Below are 26,289 nucleotides of genomic sequence, written 5' to 3' on the forward strand. Positions count from 1 at the left end.
CTGACAAAGGTCTAATATCCGGAGTCTACAAGGAACTTAAACAGATTTACAAGAAAAAAAAAACCAAACAGTCCCATTAAAAAGTCCGCAAAGGACATGAACAGACACTTCTCAAAAGAAGACATTCATGTGGCCAACACATATGAAAGAAAGCTCAACATCACTGATCATTAGAGAAATGCAAATCAAAACCACACTGAGATACCATCTCATGCCAGCCAGAATGATGATTATTAAAAAGTCAAGAAACAACAGATGCTGGCAAGGTTGTGGAGAAAAGGAAATGCTTTTACACTGTTGGGAGTGTAAATTAGTTCAACCATTGTGGAAGATACTGTGGCGATTCCTCAAAGATCCAGAAGCAAAAATACCATTTGACTCAGCAATTCCATTACTGGGTATATATGCAAAGGAATACAAGTCATTCTATTATAAAGATACATGCACATGAGTGTTCGTTGCAGCACTATTCACAATCACAATTGGTTGATTTGGGAATCAACTCAAATGCCCATCAATGATAGACTGGATAAAGAAAATGTGGTACGTATACACCATAGAACACTGTGCAGCCATAAAAAGGAATGAGATCATGTCCTTTGCAGGGACATGAATGGAGCCAGAAGCCATTATCCTCAGGAAATTAACACAGGAACAGAAAACCAAACACTGCATGTTCTCATTTATAAGTGAGAGCTGAATGATGAGAAGACATGGACACCTGGTAGGGAACAACACACACTGGTGCCTGTCTTGGGGGAAGAGGGAGGGACAGCATCAGGAAAAATAGCTAATGGATGCTGGGCTTAATACCTAGGTGATAGGTTGATCTGTGTAGCAAACCACCACGACACGTTTACCTATGTAACAAACCTGCATATCCTGCACACGTACCCTGGTACTTAAAATATAAGTTCATCAAAAAAATTAAAAAGTAAGGAGAGTGAAATATCTATGGGAACATAAATAATATTTTATTAATTGGAAGATTATTTTGCAGTTTCCTTAACTCTATCTTTCAAGACAGATAGGCTAATAAAATTCTGAATTGCTGACAAATATATTTGGCCATCCATCTGTATGTCAGAAGCAAGACAAACTCATTCAATTTTCAAATGCAGCTCATATTATAATTAACTCTTATTGTTTCTGAACTACATTTTATTAATTACTTTCTGTTTGTAATTAACCTCAATTTAATCACTTATTTAAATGCAAATGCTCTTTTCAAAGAATTTTGCTTGATATCTTCAACATTTGTTTCATAGACCTACGTATTCCATTATTACCATGATAAAAAATATCATGTGATGTTTTTCCTTGTGACATAATAAAAATCAATATAGCATCAATAATTTTAAAAATATTTGAAAAGAAACTGAGCCATATAATTTAAAAATAAACAAAAATCTAAGGGTTACATTTTTTCAAATGAACATTTTGAAACAATAGTTACTTTGAAAATAGAGATTTTGAATAACAGATCCGTCGATAATAGTGATTGTATCAAGAAATTTGGTAGTAATTATATAAGTTTCTTGAAAATAAAACATTAAGACCATTATAAATGTGACATAGCTGATAGTGTTTCATTTTATGTATAAGAAAACTCCTTTATGGAGTTTTTCAAGGTTTTTTTTTTATAGGTTTGTGGTAATTAGTACTGCAAGAAAAATGCAAAAAATACAGAAGTACCAGGGAGTAATCCCTGCATGTTATGTGCTACCATGGAAAATATTTGAAAACAGTGACTCAAAGTAGGAAAAATCTATTTCCTTAATTTAAGTAAAACATTTTTAAAATCAGAGTAAAATAAGATAAAGGCTCTAAAAATTATTCATTATTTATAACACCCTGAATATACTCATGAAGACACCTAATGCTGTAAGTCGTATAAGTAACAGAATCATTTCCTTTAAGTGTAGTGACCTGTTTATAGGTAAGTAAGCAAATTCCAACAGAGACTTTTATATACATTTGTCAAGACTATATGTGCTTTTTATGTTCTGTATAAAACATGTTTTTATATTCAACATTCAAATATTTTCAGATAGTAAACTTTTTCACAATTGAACTCCTTCTATTATTAAAGATAGCTCAGTACTTTTTGTATTTACAGAGTGAGACACAGGCTGTCTTGATAGATGACTACATTTTCGTGTAATTTCCCCCATGCAGTTATTATACCTTTTAGACAAACTAAGTTTAGCTGTGCTCCAATTGACAATAAGATTGAAATCCTCTGTAAGCAAAGTTGATCTCTTGTTGTCCTCTCTTATTTTAGTGCCAGGAGTCTTCTTTAGGTTGTGGTTATTACATTTACAGCCTTTGGTCATCCGGCTTTGACTAGTGTGGTACTTTCCACTGATGCATGGACTTTCCATTGCAGTGGGACATACAATATTCTTATGAACAATAGGAGGAAGTGTTTGGGATGGTATTTTCCCAAATGATACAGTGGGTAAATCTTGAAGATACCTGGGAAAATGTTGGCTAATTTTATATTCATAGGTTAATTTTCTTGAATTTGAATTATCTAATTTGATAGAGAATAGATTATCTATTGTTATATTCTCATAGGCATCTTTTGGGCTTTGAGGTGTATTCAGTTTATCAAAATTACACTGAGGTATGCTAGGTAAAATTCCAAGTCTATTTTGCTTTAAGACTAATCCGGTACCAGGAATAAAAAGATCTGGTTCTTTCTGCTTTGATAGACGAATGATGTCTCTGTTTGAAACAGACTGATGTGCTCTTCCATTCACTGCTGAATTTTTCCAAGTTAAAGGGTTATATATAACTTGTCCATCAATAGGGCATGAATTGCACTTGTGGAATAACCAATTGTCAATACACTTCCTGTGAAACTTTAAAAAAAGATAAGCTAATCAGAACTATACCAATCTTGTTTATAATATTATTCAAGTAAATTTCCCCCAGTTTCATAACTGTATGATTAAAAATATCTAGCAAAATTGAAAAATAATTATCAAGTTTTATGAAAATATTTTGAAGAAGTTAACTGCTAAATATAACTATGTAGGGACTGATTTCCATTTTCGATATTAAAATGCAAAGCCTTTTATGGACAGCATTCGTAATTTTGTTAAAAATTCTCTACTTAAAGCTATTAATTTCACTGCTAATTACTTCTAATGAAAATTATTTTTAAAGTCATAACCAACTGGGGTTGAAAATGGATCTGATAACAGTAAAATATGAAATAACAAATTAAATTTTTGGAAATAGTCATTTTAAGTAAGGATGACTCTAAAGCTTTATTACTGAAGCTTTGTTTGTTTACTGAAGCAACTTCATTTCAGAAAAAAAGTTGGTTATCAGCCACTATATAGTTGCTTATCAATTATATAGTGATCAAGTAGTAGTATGCTGATTCTAATGAGTTCATATGAAATAATAATTATGTCAACCTAGGCATTTCTGTTTCATCTTAAGAATCATAAAAATACATAGCAAAATATTAGTATTCTATAGCCTTTTTTCTTTTTACAGATAACTAAAGTAGATAAAGGAATCTAACTTAAAGTACCATTTTATCTTTCCTAGATAGTATATACAGAAATGAGTACTAATCAATATAGATACATCCTCAGGGAGAAAGCTGCCTTCTCCGTAGTCTCTGTGGTAGTTCTTTCTATATGTGCTGTGCAATGTGAACACCTCTGTACAGAGTACAGCTCAAAAGTAAAAGGACAGAGTTAAATTGTCACTTCATTTGTGAAAATTGACCCTACAGGGAAAGTAAAACTAAAATGATGTGACTTTTACCTTGTGAGTACATGGTAGCAATCTTGTATGTTGACCAAGATGAAATGCCTTCAAGCAAAGTAGACACTGGTAGCCTGGAGCAAGCAGCTTACTATTCTTAGTAATCAGGTGGAGAGGCAGTGATCTTACAATGTGTTTTGGTGTGTAAACTTGGCTGAATGAGAATAAGCAGAGACGAGTGTTTACATGTTATTATAGATCAGGAAGTGATCAATAGCACAGGTAAATAGCCTCTATATAAATAATGCAATCGAACCCTAGGTTTTCTTGAACTAAAGATAATAAATCTCATACATTATAAAGTTAAAAAATCTATTTTATTGATCCTGAACAATATGGATCCAACTTAATAAAGAACAAAGTTTTTGGCTGAGCGCGATGGCTCACGCCTGTAATCCCAGCACTTTGGGAGACTGAGGTGGGTGGATTACCTGAGGTCAGGAGTTTGAGACCAGCCTGGCCAACATGGCAAAACCCCATCTCTAATAAAAATACAGAAAAATTAGCCAGGCATGGTGGCGGGTGCTTGTAATCCCAGCTACTCAAGAGGCTGTGGCAGGAGTATCCCTTGGACCCAGGAGGTAGAGGCTGCAGTGAGCTGAGATCACGCCACTGTACTCCAGCCTGGACAACATAGTGAGACTTCACCTCAAAAAAAAAAGTTTTAAGTAGTCATATCAAATAAACATGCTAACCTAAAATTTTTGAGTTTGAGTTGCACTTTAATGTCAATAAAATCAGACCATATACTCAAATTATAATATTTTAGTCTGAGCCAACAATTAGGCAAGTGTTTAGAAAAATACAACCCAATTTACTCTGTCTTCTGGTAGGAAGTGAAGTGTATAGTAAGCCACATTAAATATTCCAGGCTACTATGATAAATCGGTAGATCATAAGAGATAAGGAAATTTGTTTTCGTTTGGGGTACATTCTTACCACTTCAATATTGTTAGACTATGTTAATGTAACTCTAAAAGTACCAGCTCCATTTTTTGTACCAAAAATACTGACATAACTAAGATGATATACTATGAATTAACTGCTATTCGATGCCATTGCAACTGGTAAAACAGATACAACAAATCTTTAAGAGAAAAAAAAGTTTGGTTAAAAGGTCAGATGTATTCCTATCATTCAAAAGTCATTCAGAACAAAGTTCAAATATATTCTTCAGAAAAGTTTGTACTTCTCATTATTCTACAGATATATCCTCACCATATTACAGAAATTGCTTTTACCAGGGTCCTCTAATTTCAATTAAAATGTATATTTTTAGTACTCTTTTAAGGTTGTTACCTACTGTTTCTTATCCTGAAATACTCTATTTATTCCATTTTTTCTGCCTAAAATGTCCTTCTTCTCCTAATGTTCTCCTTCTCAGCTCCCTGTCCCCCAATATCTCCTAAGTCTAACCATTAGTTATACAACTTAGCATTCTAACAGGATGAAGTATGATACCTGTGCAGGGAAAATGGAGTTGCAAAGCCTTTGTGTAGGCTCATTTTACGCCCCACAAGAGCTCTGGTCTCCAATGTGTGTGGAGTACCCATGGGCATGGGCTATATATCAACTGAAGTTTGGATACAAACTTATGTATATGTGTGTATGTATACGTGTGTGGGGGTACAGGTGTATTATATGTATGTGTATAAACATATATATATATATATTTAGTGAGAACAAGCACATTTTTTGTTTAGTTGATTCACTGAAATTATTTTTAGTTTCCATTTTATCCCATCCTTAAAAAGTTGTCTCTTTTCTATGTGTTTCATAATGTACACAATCTCTTAATATTATACAACATGCTACATTTTCTTTTATCTTTCTTTTTTTTTTGAGATGGAGTCTCACTCTGTCGCCTAGGTTGGAGTACAGTGTTGCCATTTTGGCTCACTGCAACCTCCGGCTTCCAGGTTCAAGCAATTCTCCCACCTCAGCCTCCCGAGAAGCTGGGATTACAGGTATGTGCCACCACACCCTGCTAATTTTTTTTTGTATTTTTTTAGTAGAGGGATGGTTTCACCATTTTGGCCAGGCTGGTCTCAAACTCCTGACCTCAGATGATCACCTGCCTTGGTCTCCCAAAGAGCTAGGATTACAGGCGTGAGCCACGGCGTCTGGCCTAAATTTTCTGTAATTGAACAGGACTATCGCAAAAGGTCTGGAGAACTCTCCACTAATAATGTTCTTAATCAATGTTCTGAAATATAACCAATCTGCTCGGCACTCTTCTTCCAACAGGGTGAAGTAGAGGGTAGAGAGAGGGGGAATGAAGCGAAAAAGACTTTCTTCCCCCAAAGGCCAATTATTTCAAATGCAAATTTCAAAAATCTTTGAATCTGTTTTTTATTTAAACATAACTGATATCAGTTTCTTTTTTTTTATTATTATACTTTAGGTTTCAGGGTACATGTGCACAATGTGCAGGTTTGTTACATATGTATCCATGTGCCATGTTGGTTTGCTGCACCCATTAACTCGTCATTTAGCATTAGGTATATCTCCTAATGCTGTCCCTCCCCCCTCTCCCCACCCCACAACAGTCTCTGGAGTGTGATGTTCCCCTTCCTGTGTCCATGAGTTCTCATTGTTCAATTCCCACCTATGAGTGAGAACATGCGGTGTTTGGTTTTTTGTCCTTGAGATAGTTTACTGAGAATGATGTTTTCCAGTTTCATCCATGTCCCTACAAAGGACATGAACTCATCATTTTTTATGGCTGTGTAGTATTCCATGGTGTACATGTGCCACATTTTCTTAATCCAGTCTATCGTTGTTGGACATTCGGGTTGGTTCCAAGTCTTTGCTATTGTGAATAGTGCCGCAATAAACATATGTGTGCATGTGTCTTTATAGCAGCATGATTTATAGTCCTTTGGGTATATACCCAGTAATGGGATGGCTGGGTCAAATGGTATTTCTAGTTCTAGATCCCTGAGGAATCGCCACACTGACTTCCACAATGGTTGAACTAGTTTACAGTCCCACCAACAGCATAAAAGTGTTCCTATTTCTCCATATCCTCTCCAGCACCTGTTGTTTCCTGACTTTTTAATGATGGCCATTCTAACTGGTGTGAGGTGGTATCTCATTGTGGTTTTCATTTGCATTTCTCTGATGGCCAGTGATGATGAGCATTTTTTCATGTGCTTTTTGGCTGCATAAATGTCTTCTTTTGAGAAGTGTCTGTTTATGTCCTTCGCCCACTTTTTGATGGGGTTGTTTTTTTCTTGTAAATTTGTTTGAGTTCATTGTAGATTCTGGATATTAGCCCTTTGTCAGATGAGTAGGTTGCAAAAATTTTCTCCCATTCTGTAGGTTGCCTGTTCACTCTGATGGTAGTTTCTTTTGCTGTGCAGAAGCTCTTTAGTTTAATTAGATCCCATTTGTCAATTTTGGCTTTTGTTGCCATTGCTTTTGGTGTTTTAGACATGAAGTCCTTGCCCATGCCTATGTCCTGAATGGTATTGCCTAGGTTTTCTTCTAGGGTTTTTATGGTTTTAGGTCTAACATGTAAGTCTTTAATCCATCTTGAATTAATTTTTGTATAAGGTGTAAGGAAGGGATCCAGTTTCAGCTTTCTACATATGGCTAGCCAGTTTTCCCAGCACCATTTATTAAATAGGGAATCCTTTCCCCATTTCTTGTTTTTGTCAGGTTTGTCAAAGATCAGATAGTTGTAGGTATGCGGCATCATTTCTGAGGGCTCTGTTCTGTTCCATTGATCTATGTCTCTGTTGTGGTACCAGTACCATGCTGTTTTGGTTACTGTAGCCTTGTAGTATAGTTTGAAGTCAGGTAGCGTGATGCCTCCAGCTTTGTTCTTTTGGCTTAGGATTGACTTGGCGATGCGGGCTCTTTTTTGGTTCCATATGAACTTTAAAGTAGTTTTTTCCAATTCTGTGAAGAAAGTCATTGGTAGCTTGATGGGGATAGCATTGAATCTATAAATTACCTTGGGCAGTATGGCCATTTTCACGATATTGATTCTTCCAACCCATGAGCATGCAATGTTCTTCCATTTGTTTGTATCCTCTTTTATTTCATTGAGCAGTGGTTTGTAGTTCTCCTTGAAGAGTTCCTTCACATCCCTTGTAAGTTGGATTCCTAGGTATTTTATTCTCTTTGAAGCAATTGTGAATGGGAGTTCACTCATGATTTGGCTCTCTGTTTGTCTGTGATTGGTGTACAAGAATGCTTGTGATTTTTGTACATTGATTTTGTATCCTGAGACTTTGCTGAAGTTGCTAATCAGCTTAAGGAGATTTTGGGCTGAGACAATGGGGTTTTCTCGATATACAATCATGTCATCTGCAAAGAGGGACAATTTGACTTCCTCTTTTCCTAATTGAATACCCTTTATTTCCTTCTCCTGCCTATGATGTCAGTTTAAATTTTACATTTACGTCGATGATTATTTGATTACTGAGGAAACTATTGTATCCCTCATATCTAGTGTAGTTTCTGGTCAAATTAAAAATAATAGATAACATTATTTGAATATTTATTGTGTGTATTAACTCATTTCACACTCACAAAATTCCTACAAGGTTGGTTTTAACAATTATTCCCATTTTAAAGATGAGGAAAATGTGGCAGATAGAAGTGAAGTAACTAGTCCACAAGTCACGTAGACAGTGTGTGGTTGAACTATGATTGGATTCAAGCAGTCTGACTCTACAGCCCTGCTCTTCACTGGATGGTACAATGCCACCTAGTATCTAAGTGCTTAATAATAATTAAATAATAAAGGAAGAAATAAAACTTATTCAAATTGAAAAGTTATTCAAAGATTCTGTCATATAAGAAATATACAATTTACTGGGAACCTCACCCTTGCTTTTCTTGAAAATGTGACACCTTTTCTTCTATCTCACTTTTAGTATCTATGTATTTGACAACTTCATCTGCTGTTTTTTCTGGTGATCTCCATTTTTGGTTTCTTTTCTGTAATAGGTGAAAAGTAGATGTTGCTTTGCAAAGTCGTGGATATTTTCATTTTGTGAATAAAAATTAGTTGGTTGCATATCAATAATGTGAATAATACACAATATTTTAAGCATATATATTATTTTCAATATTTTTCAATATTAATTTTAATATTTTAAAGTACTTACAAATTATTAGTGAGTCTCATATTGTATTGCATAGCTACTATAATGGCATTACTTTTTAAGGTAAAAAAATAACAATAATTGTGTATGTTTTATTTTATCTTGTCTGGTAAGTAGAAGGTAGTATTATTATTCAGCATCAGGAGATACTTTTTAAGTGTATGGTTTAAATTATCCCAGTAAAATTCCATGTTTCATTATTGCTTAAGTAAGAAAATTTAAGTGAAAATCATAAATGTTTTGGTTTTACGTTATAAGCCAATTTGTAATTTCGAGAGCTTTTTAAAAACTAATATTCAAGTTTGATGGCTATAATTTCTGTTCCAAAAATTTATTCATAATGTCATCAGATGTTTCTTATCATGTTAGATTTTATAAATTACCAGTGTAAGAACTAGTTGCTTTGTGCATCCTTATGAAAAAGAGTTCTCCTACAAATATGGCTTTAGGTTTGTATTAAAAACCAATCAGCTCTGTTCCACAGTGTTATGTATTCTTCTTACACTGACTTAGCTCTACAACAGGACAAATAGAAACACTGTATTAGATTCAAGATGGATACTGTACCTCACGAAATGTAAACGTGTGGGAAAGATGGCAGCAGCTATCAAAACATTCCTGGCATAAGTGATATTCTATGCATTCGGTACACCTAAAAATACAAAACATCAAAACACGCAAGGAAAAAAAAATCCAATTATTGTGATGGTTTTGGGTGAAAAATTCTGATCAAAACTTCCTGGGAACAATCCAAACATGACAAGGTTCATCTCAAGTCACACTGTGTATTAGTTTCCTATTGCTGCTGTAAAAATTTACTACAAACTTAGCTTAAACTGCACAAATGTATTATCTTACAGTTCCATAGGATAGAAGTCTGAGATGAGTTTCAATGTGCTAAAACCAAGGGGTTTGCAGGGCTGTGTTACTTTTAGGGGGCTCTAGGGGAGAATCTATTTCCTTGCTCTTTCCATCTTCTAGAGTAGGGGTCCCCAACCCCAGGCGCTGACCTGGTCTGTGGCCTGTTTGGAACCAGGACATACAGCAGGAGGTGAAATGTGGGAGAGCAAATCTCCACCTTCTGTCAGATCAGCGGTGGCATCAGATTCTCATAGGAGTGTGAACCCTATTGTGAACTGCACACATGAGAGATCTAGGTTGTGTGCTCCTTATGAGAGTCTAACGACTGATGATCTGAGGTGGAACAGTCTCATCCTGAAACCATCCCCCAATAACTCCTGTGGAAAAATTGTCTTCCACAAAACTGGTCGCTGGTGCCAAAATGTTTGAGGACTGCTGTTCTAGAGACTGCCTACATTTATTAGCTTGTGACCCTTTTCCACCATTTTCAAAACAAACAATGTAGTATCTCTCTGCCTTTCTTCCACAGTCACATTTCCCTCTGACTTTCTTGCCTTCCTCTTCTACTTTTAAGAATCTGTATGATCACACAAGGCTTATCCAAGCAATCCAGGATAACCTCTTTATTTCAAGGTCAGTGATTAGAAACCTTAATTTCATCTGCAACCTTAATTCCTCTATGACATACAAGTTCTGGGCATAAGGGTGTGGACGTTTTAGGAAGTCCATTATTTTGTCCACCACATGCCCCTTCCATGATGCCTTCCCAGACTACCTTAGCTTTCATTTACTTCTTTCTCTACATTCTTACAGGATGTACAGTCTATTAGATATTCTGTCATTTGATTATCCAGTGCTGCTTTCGAGTTGTTTCATGAATGCCAGAGTTAGAGTTGGCAGCATACTTCTTGAAAATAAAAATTATATTATTTTTTCCCCACAGAATGGAAAAAGGTAAACACGTAAAAGATCTCAATAAAAGCTATTGACAAGTCAAAAAAAACCCACCTTCCATAAAAGCCCAATCTCAAGGTTATATTGTTTATAAAAATTTTGTCATAAGTAGAGGATTTTAAATTACTTGCAACATAATTTACCAAACAGAAAATATTCTGAGCAGTAGTCAAGTAAACTTATTATTCAAGTTATCAAATATTTAGAAGATTATTGCCATGAGAAATTTAAGAAAATATGTCCCTCAGACATCTTAAAAGAAGCAAATGCTAATTTATTCATTATTACTCTTTGTACATACAGGGAAGATTTTAATAATTAACACCAATGGGTTGGACAAATGGTGCCATTTATTCAATGCATCAAAGTATGCTGGGCTAAAAAAAGTTAAGCATCTCTGTATTTTAACATATATCTAGTAATTTTGGAATTAACCTCTTAAAAGATGAAGTAGTTAAATTCTGAAATTCTAATGAAGAAGGAATGAAGGAACTTTCTAGTTAATCTTGTCTCCTACTCAATGTGTTCCTAAGAGGAATGGAAATAGTTTTTTAGACTGATGACTGAAATGTCAGTACTCGAGGGAATGGAAGATGGATGGAGTCACAAACATTGAAAATGCATTCTTTAATTTGTAAAAGAGAATGGAGACAGAGATGAGTAATTGTTAGCCAGATCTGTAGAGGAGAAGTTATGAGACAAGAAAAGATTCTCAAAGGAGAGTGTAGGGTCACTATTGGGCAGGTGGCAGGATAGTGGGCCATGTGTTTGCTTAGCAGGAAGAATAATGCCCCAGGACAGAAAGAGCAGTCAGAAAGCTCTGAGTGACAGGAGTGCACTGTCGTCAACAACATACCTAAAAGCGAGATTTGTACTAAAGCTGCCTGTAAACCATTCAGGGAACATTGATCGTAGGCACTGAGAATTTTACACTGTGGCCCTCATATGTCCTTGCTCCCCAACATGTCCCAGGCCCCTCTTTCACATGTGACCTTAGCCCCTCCCTGACTGGTCCTATCCACCCCTCTTGAGAAAATCTAAATTGCCCATGCGATGGCTGCTAATACCAAAGATCAAGTCCTTCCTTTTCCTGGAATCCTCTTTAACCAACATTCTTGAACCTAGCTGAATACCTCTTATTAAAAGTTTATAAAAATTCTGTACTTCCTCCCCAAGTTAGAATCCTCCCTAGGAGCATTCTCAGGCCAGCCATTTTCCAGTAAATACTTTTGTTAATAATCAACTTTCTTTTGTGTAACGCATACAGAAAACAAAACTAAATTCAAAGGAGAAAGGTATAATTTGCTGCTGGATGTGATGTTTTATGGTTTTATGAGAGAGTTTTAATATATATATAAATTAAATTGGGCTCATCATAATGTAATTCAAGAAGGCTGAAAAATAAACTGATACATTTCAAAAAATGTGACAAAGATTGAAATAATGTTTTCTTCTTAATGTACTGTTAATTTAAAAATTTAATTAAGAAAATACAAATTTCCTAGGCATAGCAATTAATTTGTTTTTTTAATTGAAAATTATTTTTCTTATTATTATACTTTAAGTTTTAGGGTACATGTGCACAACGTGCAGGTTTGTTACATATGTATACACGTGCCATGTTGGTGTGCTGCACCCATAATTTATGTTTTATCGTGAGAATTGTGGGAAAGTTTGGGGGTTACTCACAGTGAAAATTGTTTGCTCTAATAATTACTATGTTTTTGTAGTTGTTGAAGTATAAGATATGAAAGAAAACAAAACCTGTACTCATTGCAATTTGGAGTAGGGGGAACTGGATTAAATATTCAGTCAATCTAGTCAATGTTCCTCTGGCCCAATCTTCGGAATTTTTGGCAATGACTTCAAAGGTAGTTCAAAGAAAGTTACAGAGGGTGAGAGATCCAGCAAGGCTCTGAGCTTGGAAACTTATCTAGGCTAAAGCCACCTATCCTGTGTCCAGAGCTTCTAGGATGGGGTGTTACTTCAGACCCAATCTAGACCAGAGCTCAAACCAATACCCTTGCACAGGAGAAGAAAATAAAATGATTGGAATTCCTGAGATACTGGACTGAGATAGAGGTCAGTCTGTAAGTCCTAAGTAAGTAGTCATCACACAAGTCAAACAGTATATGCAGGAAGAAGGAGGCTACAGAATGGGTGCTCTAATGCTCAAAGTTTCCTGATGTAAAGAAATAAAAAAGAACACATGCTTATAATTTACAGATAACACTTACTTATAACACTTCCCCTCAATTGGAAATTGCTTGCAGTTATTACAGGGAATTCCAAGGTGTTTGTCCAGTCTCTCTTTCTCTGCTGCAGTTACAAGTTTGCTAGAGTTTTTGAATTCCTCCAAAATCAGTTTTAATGGTGCAAACTCTTTCCTGCACAGAGGACATTTCAACACGGAAGTGTTTGATGTACTCTGATAATTAGCTAAGATCTTCACGCATTTTATATGAATACTATTGCCACAGCCAAACCTATGAGAGATAAAATTCAAGTTTACCATTTGTATAGAGCAGTTTTATATATCCATTGTGTATATATATATATTACATATATATTTATATAAGTAAAATCTCCTGTGCTACCATCTTTATTCCACAAAAAAATAGATTCTGAACTGATTTTCAGCTATAGCTTAATTACATACACACACACACACACACACACACACACTCACTCATTCTAGTAATCTATCATATTTAATATATCAGAATTCCAAACTTAAATTTTCCTTCATTCCAGTGAAATGGTGAAAGATTTTGCATCATTAAAATATTTTCATTTGTAAAGTGAGAATGAATATAGGCTTAACACAAAGGAAAATAATAATAATGATTATTTTAATAAAATGCTTCACTGAGAGCAGGGGTGCCACCATACTTTTCCAGAAGTCACACAATACATGGTAGTACCAAAGAAATATCTGCTGAGAGAAATACTATTTTGGAAAGTAGTTAATAATTTTACAATATGCAATAGAAGCAGACACATGAACAACTACAGTGTGGACAAAAGTTTTGTTAAATTATCAGAAGAAAAAAGAATGATCAGGAGAAAAAAATTGCAATGGAAAATGGCTGTCCAAATTTTTCAAGTCCAACTTTATAGTGCTGTGAAGAAAAGTCTGAACATTGCCTAATGTTCATACTCAATAATAATGTTCATGCTCAATAAAGATTTGTGCATACGTGAAAATTGAATTATTTAGGTTCAAAGATAGAATTTTGAAAAACTGAAAATGATTTTTGTAATTTCAAAGTAAAATAATCTTTACTTTCAGAAAAGTCTTTATAACTATAGTAAACCATAGCATTTATTCATGTATATAAAATAAAAACACAGAAATTACTCTACTCTTGTTACTTAAGGTGAGAGGAGGAATAATTGTGGAATTATGTTTCAGTTTTTACCCTTGTAGTGTAGCTCAGAAAGATTTAGAGTAAGAGCATATGTTTAGTTCACAACGTATATACACACACACATATATATGTTGTTTCCTAACATATATGTCATATATAATATATGTATTTCTATTACATATATTTATATATAATATTATAGATATTATATTTCTATTGTAATATATTTATATTATATATAGTGTGTGTGTGTGTTAGGAAACAAAAGAATGTTAATTAAGTATAAATTAGCGGTAGGTAAAGTTGTCTATTTTTTCCCTATCATGTCTCCTAAGGTAATAAATCACAAATAAGTTTTAGAATTTTTAATTAGTTTTAAGAATCCAAAGAAAAAATACATCACCTGCAAAAGGTGACAGGAAGCTTTTTCTCTAAAAGTAGCTCTTGACAAATAGAGCAGATATCCTCTGAATCAATTTCCTTCTGTTTAATGTACCCATCTTCTTCAACATGTTCATTTTCGTCATTTGTTCCTGGTTGGGGAGTTTGAACTCCATGTATCCCCCGAAGCAAGTCACTTATCTCTCTTTCTCCAAGACCCAACTGTAAAGCAGCTAGTGAAAAATCCCAAAGTATTAAAATTCAGTCACAAAATTGGAGCTGCAGAGAGGTAACAACTTACGTTGAAAGTTAGAATTTTCTTTCAAATATTAGAGAGACAGTTTTGATTGAATTATCACACTGACATTGACCACTTCTTTACATTTTTTTCAGAGCCCAAATGTCAGAAGAGTCATTTAAAAAAATATAAAAATTTCTTTTTCTTGTAACTAAAAAAGAGTCAATGAAAACAGTGCACTTGAATATGAGAGTGTCCATCCTTGGATTGCTGTTACCATCATGTCTTATACTTTCATCTGTTCACTTCTCCATAAACAAATATTTTGTCAACATATAAGAATATTAAAATAAATGGGACATGAACACATGAGGAGGAAACTGATATCTGAGTAGCTACTGTAATTATTTGTTAGATGAATAAGTGAATTAAATAATAACGGAAGAGCAAGACTTAATTAATTGTGCCTATTTTCTGTTTCTGTTTTGTGTATCTACAAAAGAGTGTCTCAGCCTTATCCTCAACAGATTTGGTCAGTGTTTCTCAGGGCAATCTATTAGTTACTATATTGCCTGCACCACTGGCATGTGCATTTTTTGAATTCTGAATTTTCTCCATCCTGCAATCCTTAAGGGAATGATGTTCTAAGTGCCTATAGTTTTGATCAGAGAATCCTAGATTCTTCATTCCTTGGCCCATTCCTTTGCTGCTTCCCCCTTCTGTCTCCTACTCCTGAACATGTCATAATTTAAATGCTAGCTGTTATCAGTCCCCTGCCTTCTATTCATTTTATGTATCTTTTTAATATATATGAATTAAAAATTATTTCCAAGATAATGAAACGCTCTGTTTTTCTGAAAAGACCCCCCAAATAAACACTAAAAACACTGAAAACATCACAGTTACATTTCAATACAGAAATCGCGGTTTCCTGTCTGAGGTGGTATGGCAAGTGGACTGTGGGAGGGCATCATACATTAATTAACCATTACTTTGGGGAAGAAGGGCTATTTGTCACAGAGACACAGCAACAGCTGCTCTCTAAAAAGGGAGAGAAAAATAAAGAACAAAATATTGTGCTTTGGGGAATAAAGATGCACTGGGGCAGCAGAAATACTGAAGAATAAAATTTCATAAAAGAAGCTGGCCACAAACTATTCTGTGTGGTAAAATGTGAGTTGGAAAATAAAAGGAAGAAACAAAACTCTTCTAAAGTGAATCTGGAAAAATTAACGTGTAAGACTATGCAGGAATATTTTGAAAGAGAAGAGCAAGACAGCTAACCTGCGCTGATATCACAATGTGTTGTATAAGTAGTAAATGTAATAATATATGAGATGCTCCAAATAATAAACATTGTTAATCAAAGAGGAAAAGAAGGATTATCCAATAACTGTTACTGAGATAACTGGGTGGCAATACGGAGAAAATTAATTCAAACGAAATACCAACCTCCAACTTATACCAAAACAACTACACACTGATGCTATTATATAATAAAGAACAAAAATAATAGAATGAGCAGAAAAAACTCCAAAGGACTATTGATACTATGGAAGAAAGACAATTTTTAAAGGGTTGAAACAGTAAACATGAATAGAACAGATGAGCTGATTTAATAACACAAAAACTCCTATGTATAACAAAATTTAATAAAGCCATAGAGAAAAAATTTATAGCAGATTAGAAAAACACTTGAAAAAAGTAATGCTTATAATAATTAAGAAATGTTTGCAGTTTTATTCTAATAGCCAAAATACGATTCACATAAAACACAAATAGTAAACAAGGCAGTGGAAGATGTTCCATTTTATTTGCATCAAAGGCAAATGAGTTAAAACAAGAATAAAGCACAGACACTAAAACTGACTGAATAAACACTAGTAAATGTTACGATTTGTTTGCCTTATGTTATTTCTTTTGTATCTAAAAAAGTTATTTGAAGGCATTTTACATCTTCCATAAAGGAATGTTAAATAAATAAAATAAATATATCAGAGAATAGAAACTATTTTCTTATTTAACTTACCAGGCATGGATAGATTACTTTGAACCTTGTATCTGGTATTTTTCCTGCTTTGTGTGGCTTTCTTTCCAAAATTATAGAAATATTACTAACATGGCAAAATATTTCTATGTGGCTTTATTTTCATATTTCTTAAATATGCTGTTAATATCTTTCTTTGTATGCTTAAGTACTATAGTTAAAATGTGCCAAAAACATGAATCCAAAAAACAAATAAAACTGAAAGAAATTGACATATTGCTGAAATCACTGTAAATCAGCAAAAGTATTCTGAAAACATATTTGGCAATACATATGGGGGGGAGACATAAAAATATTAACACTTCTACTCCAAAACACAATAAGACTTTAGGCTAAGGAAATATTTGAAAAGAACAAAAAGCTTCACGTACAAAGAATATAACAAGTAGTTAGAAATAAGTGCCTAATAGTGGAAGAATGTTAAATTGCTTATAATATACCATATTTAGTGAAATATTAGCTAGCCTTTGATGACTTTCATTACAGAGATTATATAGCACGAAAATATAAGGTAACAGTGTGATAAAGGCAGAACACAGAATTCTGACAGGCTAATAGGCTGTTTTATGATATATATAAAATCATAAAAGGAAAATAGAAAAAAGTTTACATCTTTCTGGTGAGAATTTAGAAAAATTTCCTTTAATGAGGTTTTAATTTTATTCATAATTATTTAATTCCAAAAAGAAGATAGTATTCACTAGTTATTGTATTTAAAAGAACTATCAGGTGGTAAATCTAGCTTTTGTTGGGAAAATGTTTGCGAAAAAAAGAATGTTCAGTGTTCAAAAATTAACATTTTTCATAATAAAATTCCCATATAATCATTTTTGTCGGTCTTTGAAAAGAGAGTCTCAGGTTTCTTATATGCAACACTGGGATGTAGATAATTGCTTCCAGATTCCTTTTAGAAAAGAATCTGAATGATGTTCAAAACATTCCTCTTCCATTACAAGTAACATTCCCTCCACACTTATTTAAATACTATACGTAATCCTAATGAGTAATTATTTATAGTTTTCTTTATTTTTCATGTATGTTTATTCTAGCTTTAAATGATAAATTCTAAGATCACTAAGACTTTCTTTGAATATTATTACAGTCTCTAGTATTATGTTGTACACATGGGATTTTCTCAATGTTTACTAATTAAAATTTCTTTTAAATACAAAAGACATAAAAAATCTTTATTTCAGAAGGAAGTATAAACTCTCAAATTATATAGGATTAATTTTAAACATTAAAAAATTCCCTGCTGTAGACCGAATAGTTGCTGTCTTCAGTAAGTGCAAAGAATAATAATACAATGTAATATATTAAATTGATCAGTACAAAATTGCTGTGTCTGCAGATAAAAGACATTCATATACTAGCAATACATACAATTCAATTTATAAAAAGCACCTAGCAGAGCTCCTGGCTAATATGTGATACAATAAATATTTGTTGAATTTAATTGGGTAGAACTGCACTGTTGAATATGGTAGCCATTAGCCACAGGTAGCTATTGTGTACTTGAAATTTGACGAGTGTGACTGACAAAACAAATTTTAAATTTTGTTAAATTAAAAATTTAGTTTTTAACTTAAAGCTGATAATCTATAGTTACAGAAAAATGTATAAGTATGTAACAATTTGGATATGTGAATCTATTTTTCAACTAAAAAGTTTGAGGAAGTCTATATACAGATCAAATATTTCCATTGAAAATATAGTGTCAGAATTGAGATCTACTGTAAGTATAACAAACACGCTAGATTTTGAAGACTTAGTATAAAAAAAGTAAAATAGTTCATAACTTTTATATTGATTACATGTTGACACAATAATATTTTGATGTACCGGGTTAAGTTAAAATACATATTAAAGTTACTTCCCTGTTTCTTTTTACTTCTTATAATATGGCTACTAGAAAATTACATATGTATGTTGTATTTCTATTGGAGAGCCTCAGTACTGAAGCTTGTGAAAATGATATGGAAGAATAGTGTAGAGAATAAGACTTTGGAGAGAGGGTCAACATTTAACTTCAGTGAATACAATGGAGAGGTCAAAAATAAAACAATATGTGTAAAACCATACAACCTAGTCATCATGCATGAAGGGACTGAGAGAGAGGCTTAAGAAGAGGCTGACATTTTAGAAAGAATCTGCCTATCTAGAGGGTGAAAGACAAAGTGCAAAGTTCAGGCATTGGAAACAAGGAGGCTACACAGAATGGTACTAAGGGCTGAGGAAAGTGGAACAAAGGTAAGAATGGGTATGGAGAAATAGAAGCACTTGAGAAATATGTAGGATGTAAAACAAGCAGGTATGGGTAGATACATGGCAGAAGAGGACGAGAGAGAAAAAAATCAGAGAGAATATCAAGGTTTATAGCTTTGAAGAGAAAATAAAAAGGAAAGCCAGTATGTGAGGTAGGGAATCTAAGAGGGGAGCACAGATGGAGAAATCAGTATTTAAGATGCCCATGGGACCTCCAAATTGAGCTGCCCAGAAAGCAACTGGAAATATTGGTCTGCTGGTAAGACTGGGAATCACTGATACAGAGTTAACAGTTGGAGACATGGAAAATGGGAGACATTTCTAAAAAAATATGTAGAGTGAAAAAAGAGAAAATCCCTGTGAAACACTAATGGTAATTTATTATCTGGTATAATTTTTAAAATATGTCTACTGTGATTGTAATTCTATGATAGCTAGGGGGAAATAAACTTGCCTAAATAAAACCAATTCTTTTTGAGTAGAAAAAGTTTAAAACTAATTATCACTTTAATTATTCATGAATATCAGAAACATTTATTAGTACTTTTAGAAATGCAGTTGTTAGATGGGTCTAGTATAGGTCAAACAATTCCTTAACTGCAGTTAACCCTTTCACAATGACAGTATCTTTATTATAAGATGTACAAATTTAAGTGACCTGTATTGCAATTATTTTTCTTTCTCTCTTATTTTTGAGAACTCTGGAATTTAAACTTATATAAATATATAACTGACTCTAAACTCAATGTAAGTACTCACTTAAAAACTACATTTTACTCTGCTTTTGTTTAGCAAAAAAATTTCATTCAGCAAACATTTTTGAATAAAATAATGTGCCATGCCAACAGTCTATTTCTGGGATCTAAAAAAATCACATTCGCTATTTTTCTCACAATTAAAATAATTTTAGACACAGAAACCACTGTAAACTTTTCTTAGAATATGTAAATGTTTTTCTACTTAATAACTGGCCATTGTTTCATACCCGTTTTTAGTAAGTACCTATGAGTTTGAAAATGACATATAAAGTTACATTTTTTTAAAGATGAAAAATGTTCCAAGTGTCTTAAGTTTAACAAGCTGAGCTACTGATAGTTACCAGATTCCCTAGAAAAGTAACCATCTAAATTTAGAAAATGTTAAATAAAAAATTCTTATATTTGTTAACTTCAAATTAGTAAAATAAAAAAACAAAACAAAAACCCCAAACCCCAAAACTTACATTCATGGTTCCTTGGAAGCTTGAATTTTTTCAACAAGACCCTAACATTCACAAGTAGAAAAAAAATCAAGACATTTATTTTTAACACAAACTTAAAAGACATTTAAAAATATTTAGAATAGAAATTGAACTGTAAGATTTATATTATGGAAAGTGTTATGAATAAACTTAAAAATCATCAATTTTCTGTTATAATAGTTGTTAAACTTATGTTTTAAAATAAACATGTGAAAAAAGTATGATTAATGAAAACAAATGACATTTGGTGTCAAGAGATTTATCAGAGAGAGTACATGCATTTCTTATGACATACAGTTATTCAAAAGGAAAGGATAATGAGGGGATTTAGGTATTTATGGTACTGCCTTTAAACTTCTCTGGAAACAGAGTAATTTTCTGGATAGTGTACCAAATGGCTGTTTTCCTACATATACCTATTTAACGCATGATAGAAAAAATTTTTTTTAATTTTACCAATTAAAATGGAATGTGACTTTTTTAAAAAAGTGGGAAATACCTATTAAATTATTATTCAAAGTTATTAAATATATTTTAGTATATGAAACACTTTGGTTATATTTCCATTTACTTAATGGTTACAATATTGTACAACATGAGTTATATAATAATCAAAAGAGAATACCCTTCCCCTGACATAAAATGAAAATGGAAAAAAAACTATTTTAAATATAATCATAATACCAAATTGTAAGTTGTGAAAGGACCATATTTTATCTTTATGTCAACTAGAGTAAATAACTTGCGTTACTAGATGCTTAATAAAAAGTGATCAAAATAAAAGAGCACAAAACTTAGTAAAAACATTAGAAATAATTATATAACATTTTTTACTTGTAAAGAAAAGCACTAGAAATGTGAAAGTCATAATCTTTTCTTAATTTCTTATTTTTTCATGTTAATTATCAAATAAATTAAAATAATATTAATAATTTGTTAGTATGAGTATAAGTAGGCAAAACAAAATGAGTTGATTTGTATTTAAACTTGAGGAATTTTTTTTTCATTTCTAGAGGTTAATTACCCTACAAATAGATTCTGACACTAGAGGAAAAATTTCAGATTTAATAGACATAATCTTCAATAGAGTTCTACTTCTATGTTGAAAGATTTATAGTTAAAGTCAACAAAATTATACACTAGGGAAATGACATCCTATTCAATAAATGATGCTGGGAAAATTGGATAGCCATATGCAGAAGAATAAAAGTGGACTCATAACTTTCACCATATACAAAAATTAACTCAAGATGGATTAAAGACCTAAATGTGAGATCTTAAACTACAAAAACTCTTGAAGAAAAACTAGGAAACTCTTCTGGACATTGGCCTGGGCAAAGAATTTATGATCAAGTCTCCATAAGAAAATGCAACAAAAAGAAAAATAGTTTAATAGACTTAATTAAACTATAAAGCTTCTGCGCAGCAAATAAAACAATCAACAGAGTAAACAGACAACCTAAAGAATGGTAAGAAATATTTGCAAACTACGTATTTGACAAAGAGCTAACATCCTGAATCTGTAAGGAACTGAAACAACTCAACAAGAAAAAACCTAATAACCTCATTAAAAAGTGGGCAAAGAACATGAACAGACATTTTTCAAAAGAAGATATACAAGTGGCCAACAAACACATAATAAAATGCTCAACATCACTAATCATCAGAGAAGTGGAAATCATAACCACAATGAGATATCATCTTATACATGTCATAATGACTATTATTAAAAAGTCAAAAAACAAATGTCGATAAGGACCTGGAGAAAGGGGAATGCTTATATACTGTTGCTAGGAATGTAAATTAGTTCAACCTTTACAAAAAACAGTATAGTGATTTCTCAAAAAACTAAAAATAGAACTACCATGACCCAGCAATCCTATTCCTGGGTATATGGCTACAGGGCAAGAAATCATTATATCAGAAGATACCTGTACTCGTATGTTTATCACAGCACTATTCTCAACAGCAAAGATATGGAATCAACCTAAGTAACCATAATGGTGGGCATATAAATATACCACATTAATAAAATGTGTGTGTATAAACATATATATATGTTTATATATATATAATATTATATATATATGTTTATATATATAATATTTTATATATATAATATATAATTATAATATATATAATAAAATGTGTGTGTATAAATATATATATATATATAATGTAATAGAACTCAGCCATAAAAATTAATGAACTCATGTCTTTTGTAGCAGCATGGATGGAACTGGAGGCCATTATCCTAAGTTAAATAATTCAGAAATAGAAAGTCAAATACTGCATGTTCTCAGTTGTAAGTGAAAGCTAAACAATGGGTCACATGGACATATAGAGTGAAATAAGACATCAGAGACTACAAAAACTGGGAGGGTGGGAAGGGAGTAAAGGCTGAAAAATCATTTATTGGGTACAACGTTCACTATTGGGGTGATTAGTACACTAAAAGTCCAGACTTCACCACTATGCAATATATGCATGTAAGAAACCTGAACTTTTTATAAAAAATAAATAACCTGAACTATTTATAAAAATACATGAAAATTTAAAAAGTGATTCATAGTCAAATGTTAACTGAAAAGGAAACTACTTTGAAACTTGACTGCCATAGGCCAATACGGAAAAGGTGAACACTTTCAACCTACATATACACGTAGAAAATGGAACATTTGATATTCAAGAAAACATGATTTTGGAAACACAATTTGTGGAAGCACAGCAATATCTCAAATGAACCACATAATTATCAACAGTGATGGGATCAGGATTTTTCCCCCGTTTTATAGTTAGATTTCACATTTGTACATGAGAATCTAAAATCGATTGTTTCTATTTAAAAGCATTAACATTATAAAATGGTTCTCAATTTAAATGTTATTCAATTTTCAGAATAAAATGAAATACTGAAAAATTTATTGGTAAGCTATGACCATTTTAACTTTATATTCCCCAAACACCAAATTTCTTTAATTTTTTTGTTATTGAAACCATGAAAAAGGCAAAATATTTAACACACCAAGATGTTCTTTCATGGAGGATCTTCATTGAGAAGTCACTTACCAGCAGATATGCTTACAAAGTTCCCCTCCTTTCAGAAATGTGGAACAGTTACAAACATGAGGATTTCCTAGAAAAACCTTTAAAAGAAAAATGTATACTTAAAAAGACCAGAAAAATTTGAGAGTTAGAGCAAAACTGAGTTAATAAAAGAGATTTGAAGAGGTAGTTTATGTGATTCAAAAAGGTTGAATAGATTCTACTGGAGAATCTTAACTCTTGATACTAGTCTCTAGGCTGATTTTTCATTTCATTATTTATCTTTGTTAGCAAATTAACAAATTAGGATGGTTTCAAAGTGACCTGCCCTTAGGCAGGTGAAAATAAATCTAATTCCCAAAGTCAAAGAAGAAAAAAAGCAAAAATCAACCCATAAATCCCTCACCATAAGGAAATTCTACTTTGGGGTGGAGCTAAGCACCTTTTGTAAGGTAGCTCATTTTGGATTTTTGTTTGGTGCATTTGAGTTGGTGAATTTATTTAATTGTATTCAAGAGGACAAAATTTATTCATCAAGACTAGTTTGGCTAAAACAATTAAATACAGTAAGTACTGAAGCAACAAAGTAAAAAAAGATGCTTTAAATAAGCACAGACTAGTAAATTGCATTTAGCTCTTAAACTTCATGGCACTAACGTAAAATTTTGTAAGTCAACTCCTAGGAGGTAGTGCAGTGGCTAATTTTTGAGTGGTTAAGGATGGGATATGCAATTATGAAATATCTGTGGTCTTTCAGTAAACTTGAATTTTTATTCATTAATATCTTTCCAAGGTATTGTCATTTAAACTATCCTTTAATAGGGCCTTCATATAGTTTCAGAGTGAGCAAAGAGTAAAGGGAAACCTATTTATTTATTTAGAAAATATTTACAGTATGCTAGCAGATCGTAGAATTTTCATTTCGTTTGATTTACAGGACTAAGGAACACTAACAACAGATCCAAGAACACATGTAATGCAAACCAGATATTCATATAAAGCCTCTGACATTTTCAAGCCTAAAGACCAAGAGCCATCATCTTTTACAAGAGTTGCAGTTTGAAGTCTTAACCTCCAAAAAAGAAACTTCTAATAAATACTATTTCCTTCTGTAATTTCACGTCTTTTAGAGTCTGGAACACTCGTGGGAAGGCGCTTTCGGGGGTGAGGCAGCAAATATCCTCAGAGATTGTGATGGTGGCTACGCACATTGGGTATGCCAGTGGGAGAACATGGTGGGCGGGGATGGTGGCGAACTGGGGGCGGTAAAGGCGGTAGTTACTCGGAAATCCATGTATTCCGGCTCCTCCTCCCTCAGCAGGAAGCCAGTGGGGCCCATCTCTCGTAGGAGGTAGATGCTGCTACTCAGCGCCTGGTCTTGGTGCCAGCTGAGCCTCTCGCTCAAGTGTTTTCGCCTTTCAGAGGCCTTATAGCCTCGGCGAAGCATGCTGGGTGCGGGCGGAGGCGATCCCTCTGCTCGGCTCACTGAGGCGCCAGCCGGTCTCCAAGACAACGGCGTGCAGGCTTGTTGCCCTGGTGACGGTGGTTGGGCTCGGGGTGTCCTGGTGTGCCCTGCGCCGAAGAAGAGCGGGCGACAAAGGTGCGGGATGGCGTGGATTCCGCAACTCGCCCCAGCCTCCACTGCATTTTGAAGCGACGCCCTTGACTGAAGAGTGTTTTTAATAATCATCTGGCCGACTTGGAAGCTGGCGGCCGAAGGCATAGTTGTCAATTTTCTTGCGTTCCTTCTGCTTCCTCGGGGCAGAGATGGTGAAATCTACTTGTTAGGACAGTGGCAAACCCGATTGCAGTCTGGGCTCTGGATGCTGAAATTATCCTGTGATGATTCATCATCTTTAACAGAAAGCCGAGGTTACAGAGCCCAGAGTGATTTTTGACGTTCCACAATATTCCACAAACGTTTTCTGATTGCTCACTATATGCATAGATTGACTAACTCTCTGGGGGAAAGATGTAGAAAACAGGAGTTCTAAACCCTAGGAAGTGCATCACCAGTAGTGGCGCCGGCTGTAGTCCCAGCTACTTGGGAGGAAACCAGATCCTTAAGTCATTTCTCTCTGCCTCTCTCTCTCTCGCTCTCTCTCTCTCTGTGTGTGTGTGTGTGTGTGTGTGTGTGTGTGTGTTGGAGGGGAAATGGTCTTCCAAGTGAGGGAATATTTTTTAATTGCGTGTTTGGGTAGGGGTGGGTGTTGGGGATGGTACAGCCAGAATGGTGGATGGTGTTACATCCTGAATGGTAGCACAGAATCCATTGACTGTGGGTACATGAAACTTACAAATCTGTATACTAAGGAATAAGAGTTTCAAGGTATGCAATATTTGTATCTCCAATAATTTAAATTGTCTCTGGGGTTTGTTTACCACGTTTTAGGGGGAAAACTGTAATAAAGTATGTGTCAACATTTTGAGTCATAATTACTGAAAAAAGAAGCCATATTACTAGAATATCTATAGGAAATTAAAAGCAGGAGATAGCACTACTTGGAGGCCCAGTAACCTTTGCCTTGGTGGCCAAAGATAGAGCATATTTGTCCTATTTTATCATGGGCAGAAATCATAACTAGATTATGTCAACAGCAAGAGAGTTCTCAGAAAATGGCAAAGGCAAAAGATGAAAGAAGATGATAGTAATGGCAGCTTTCACAGGTGAGACACCTGGATAAACATCATCTAACCCTTAAAATCTTAGGTCTAAGGTTTTAATTTACTAAATTTTATTTTTATTCTCCTATTCTGACTAATAACAACTCACATTCATACTACCATACCCCCAACTTTAGAATCAATTTAATGGTACTAGATGTTAAAGAAATATGTTATAACATTAGAAAAAAACTCACATATCAAGAGCAAAAGAAATTATAAATTGGATTAAATTATTTTACATATTGATATGTATAATTTTAAAAACTCAATAAATTAATGGCAATCCATATTTGCTATATAATATGATGAGT

General features: G+C 33.6%; 1 protein-coding gene across 1 annotated transcript; it reads right to left on the minus strand.

Annotated features, from left to right (window-relative positions):
* Positions 1 to 957: 957 nt before the first annotated feature.
* Positions 958 to 24,798, minus strand: ZSWIM2 (zinc finger SWIM-type containing 2). Its single transcript, XM_055287838.2, has 9 exons — positions 24,594 to 24,798; positions 23,336 to 23,412; positions 20,249 to 20,289; positions 14,499 to 14,709; positions 12,962 to 13,210; positions 9,477 to 9,561; positions 8,630 to 8,742; positions 3,790 to 3,943; positions 958 to 2,867 (listed from the first exon to the last, which is right to left on the minus strand). Exons 1-9 carry the CDS (start codon positions 24,756 to 24,758, stop codon positions 2,064 to 2,066), a joined length of 1,899 nt encoding a protein of 632 aa, XP_055143813.1. The 5' UTR covers positions 24,759 to 24,798; the 3' UTR covers positions 958 to 2,063.
* Between the last annotated feature and the right edge of the window lie 1,491 nt (positions 24,799 to 26,289).

Source organism: Symphalangus syndactylus, chromosome 8 (genome assembly GCF_028878055.3).
Source record: "Symphalangus syndactylus isolate Jambi chromosome 8, NHGRI_mSymSyn1-v2.1_pri, whole genome shotgun sequence".
Lineage (NCBI taxonomy): Eukaryota > Metazoa > Chordata > Mammalia > Primates > Hylobatidae > Symphalangus > Symphalangus syndactylus.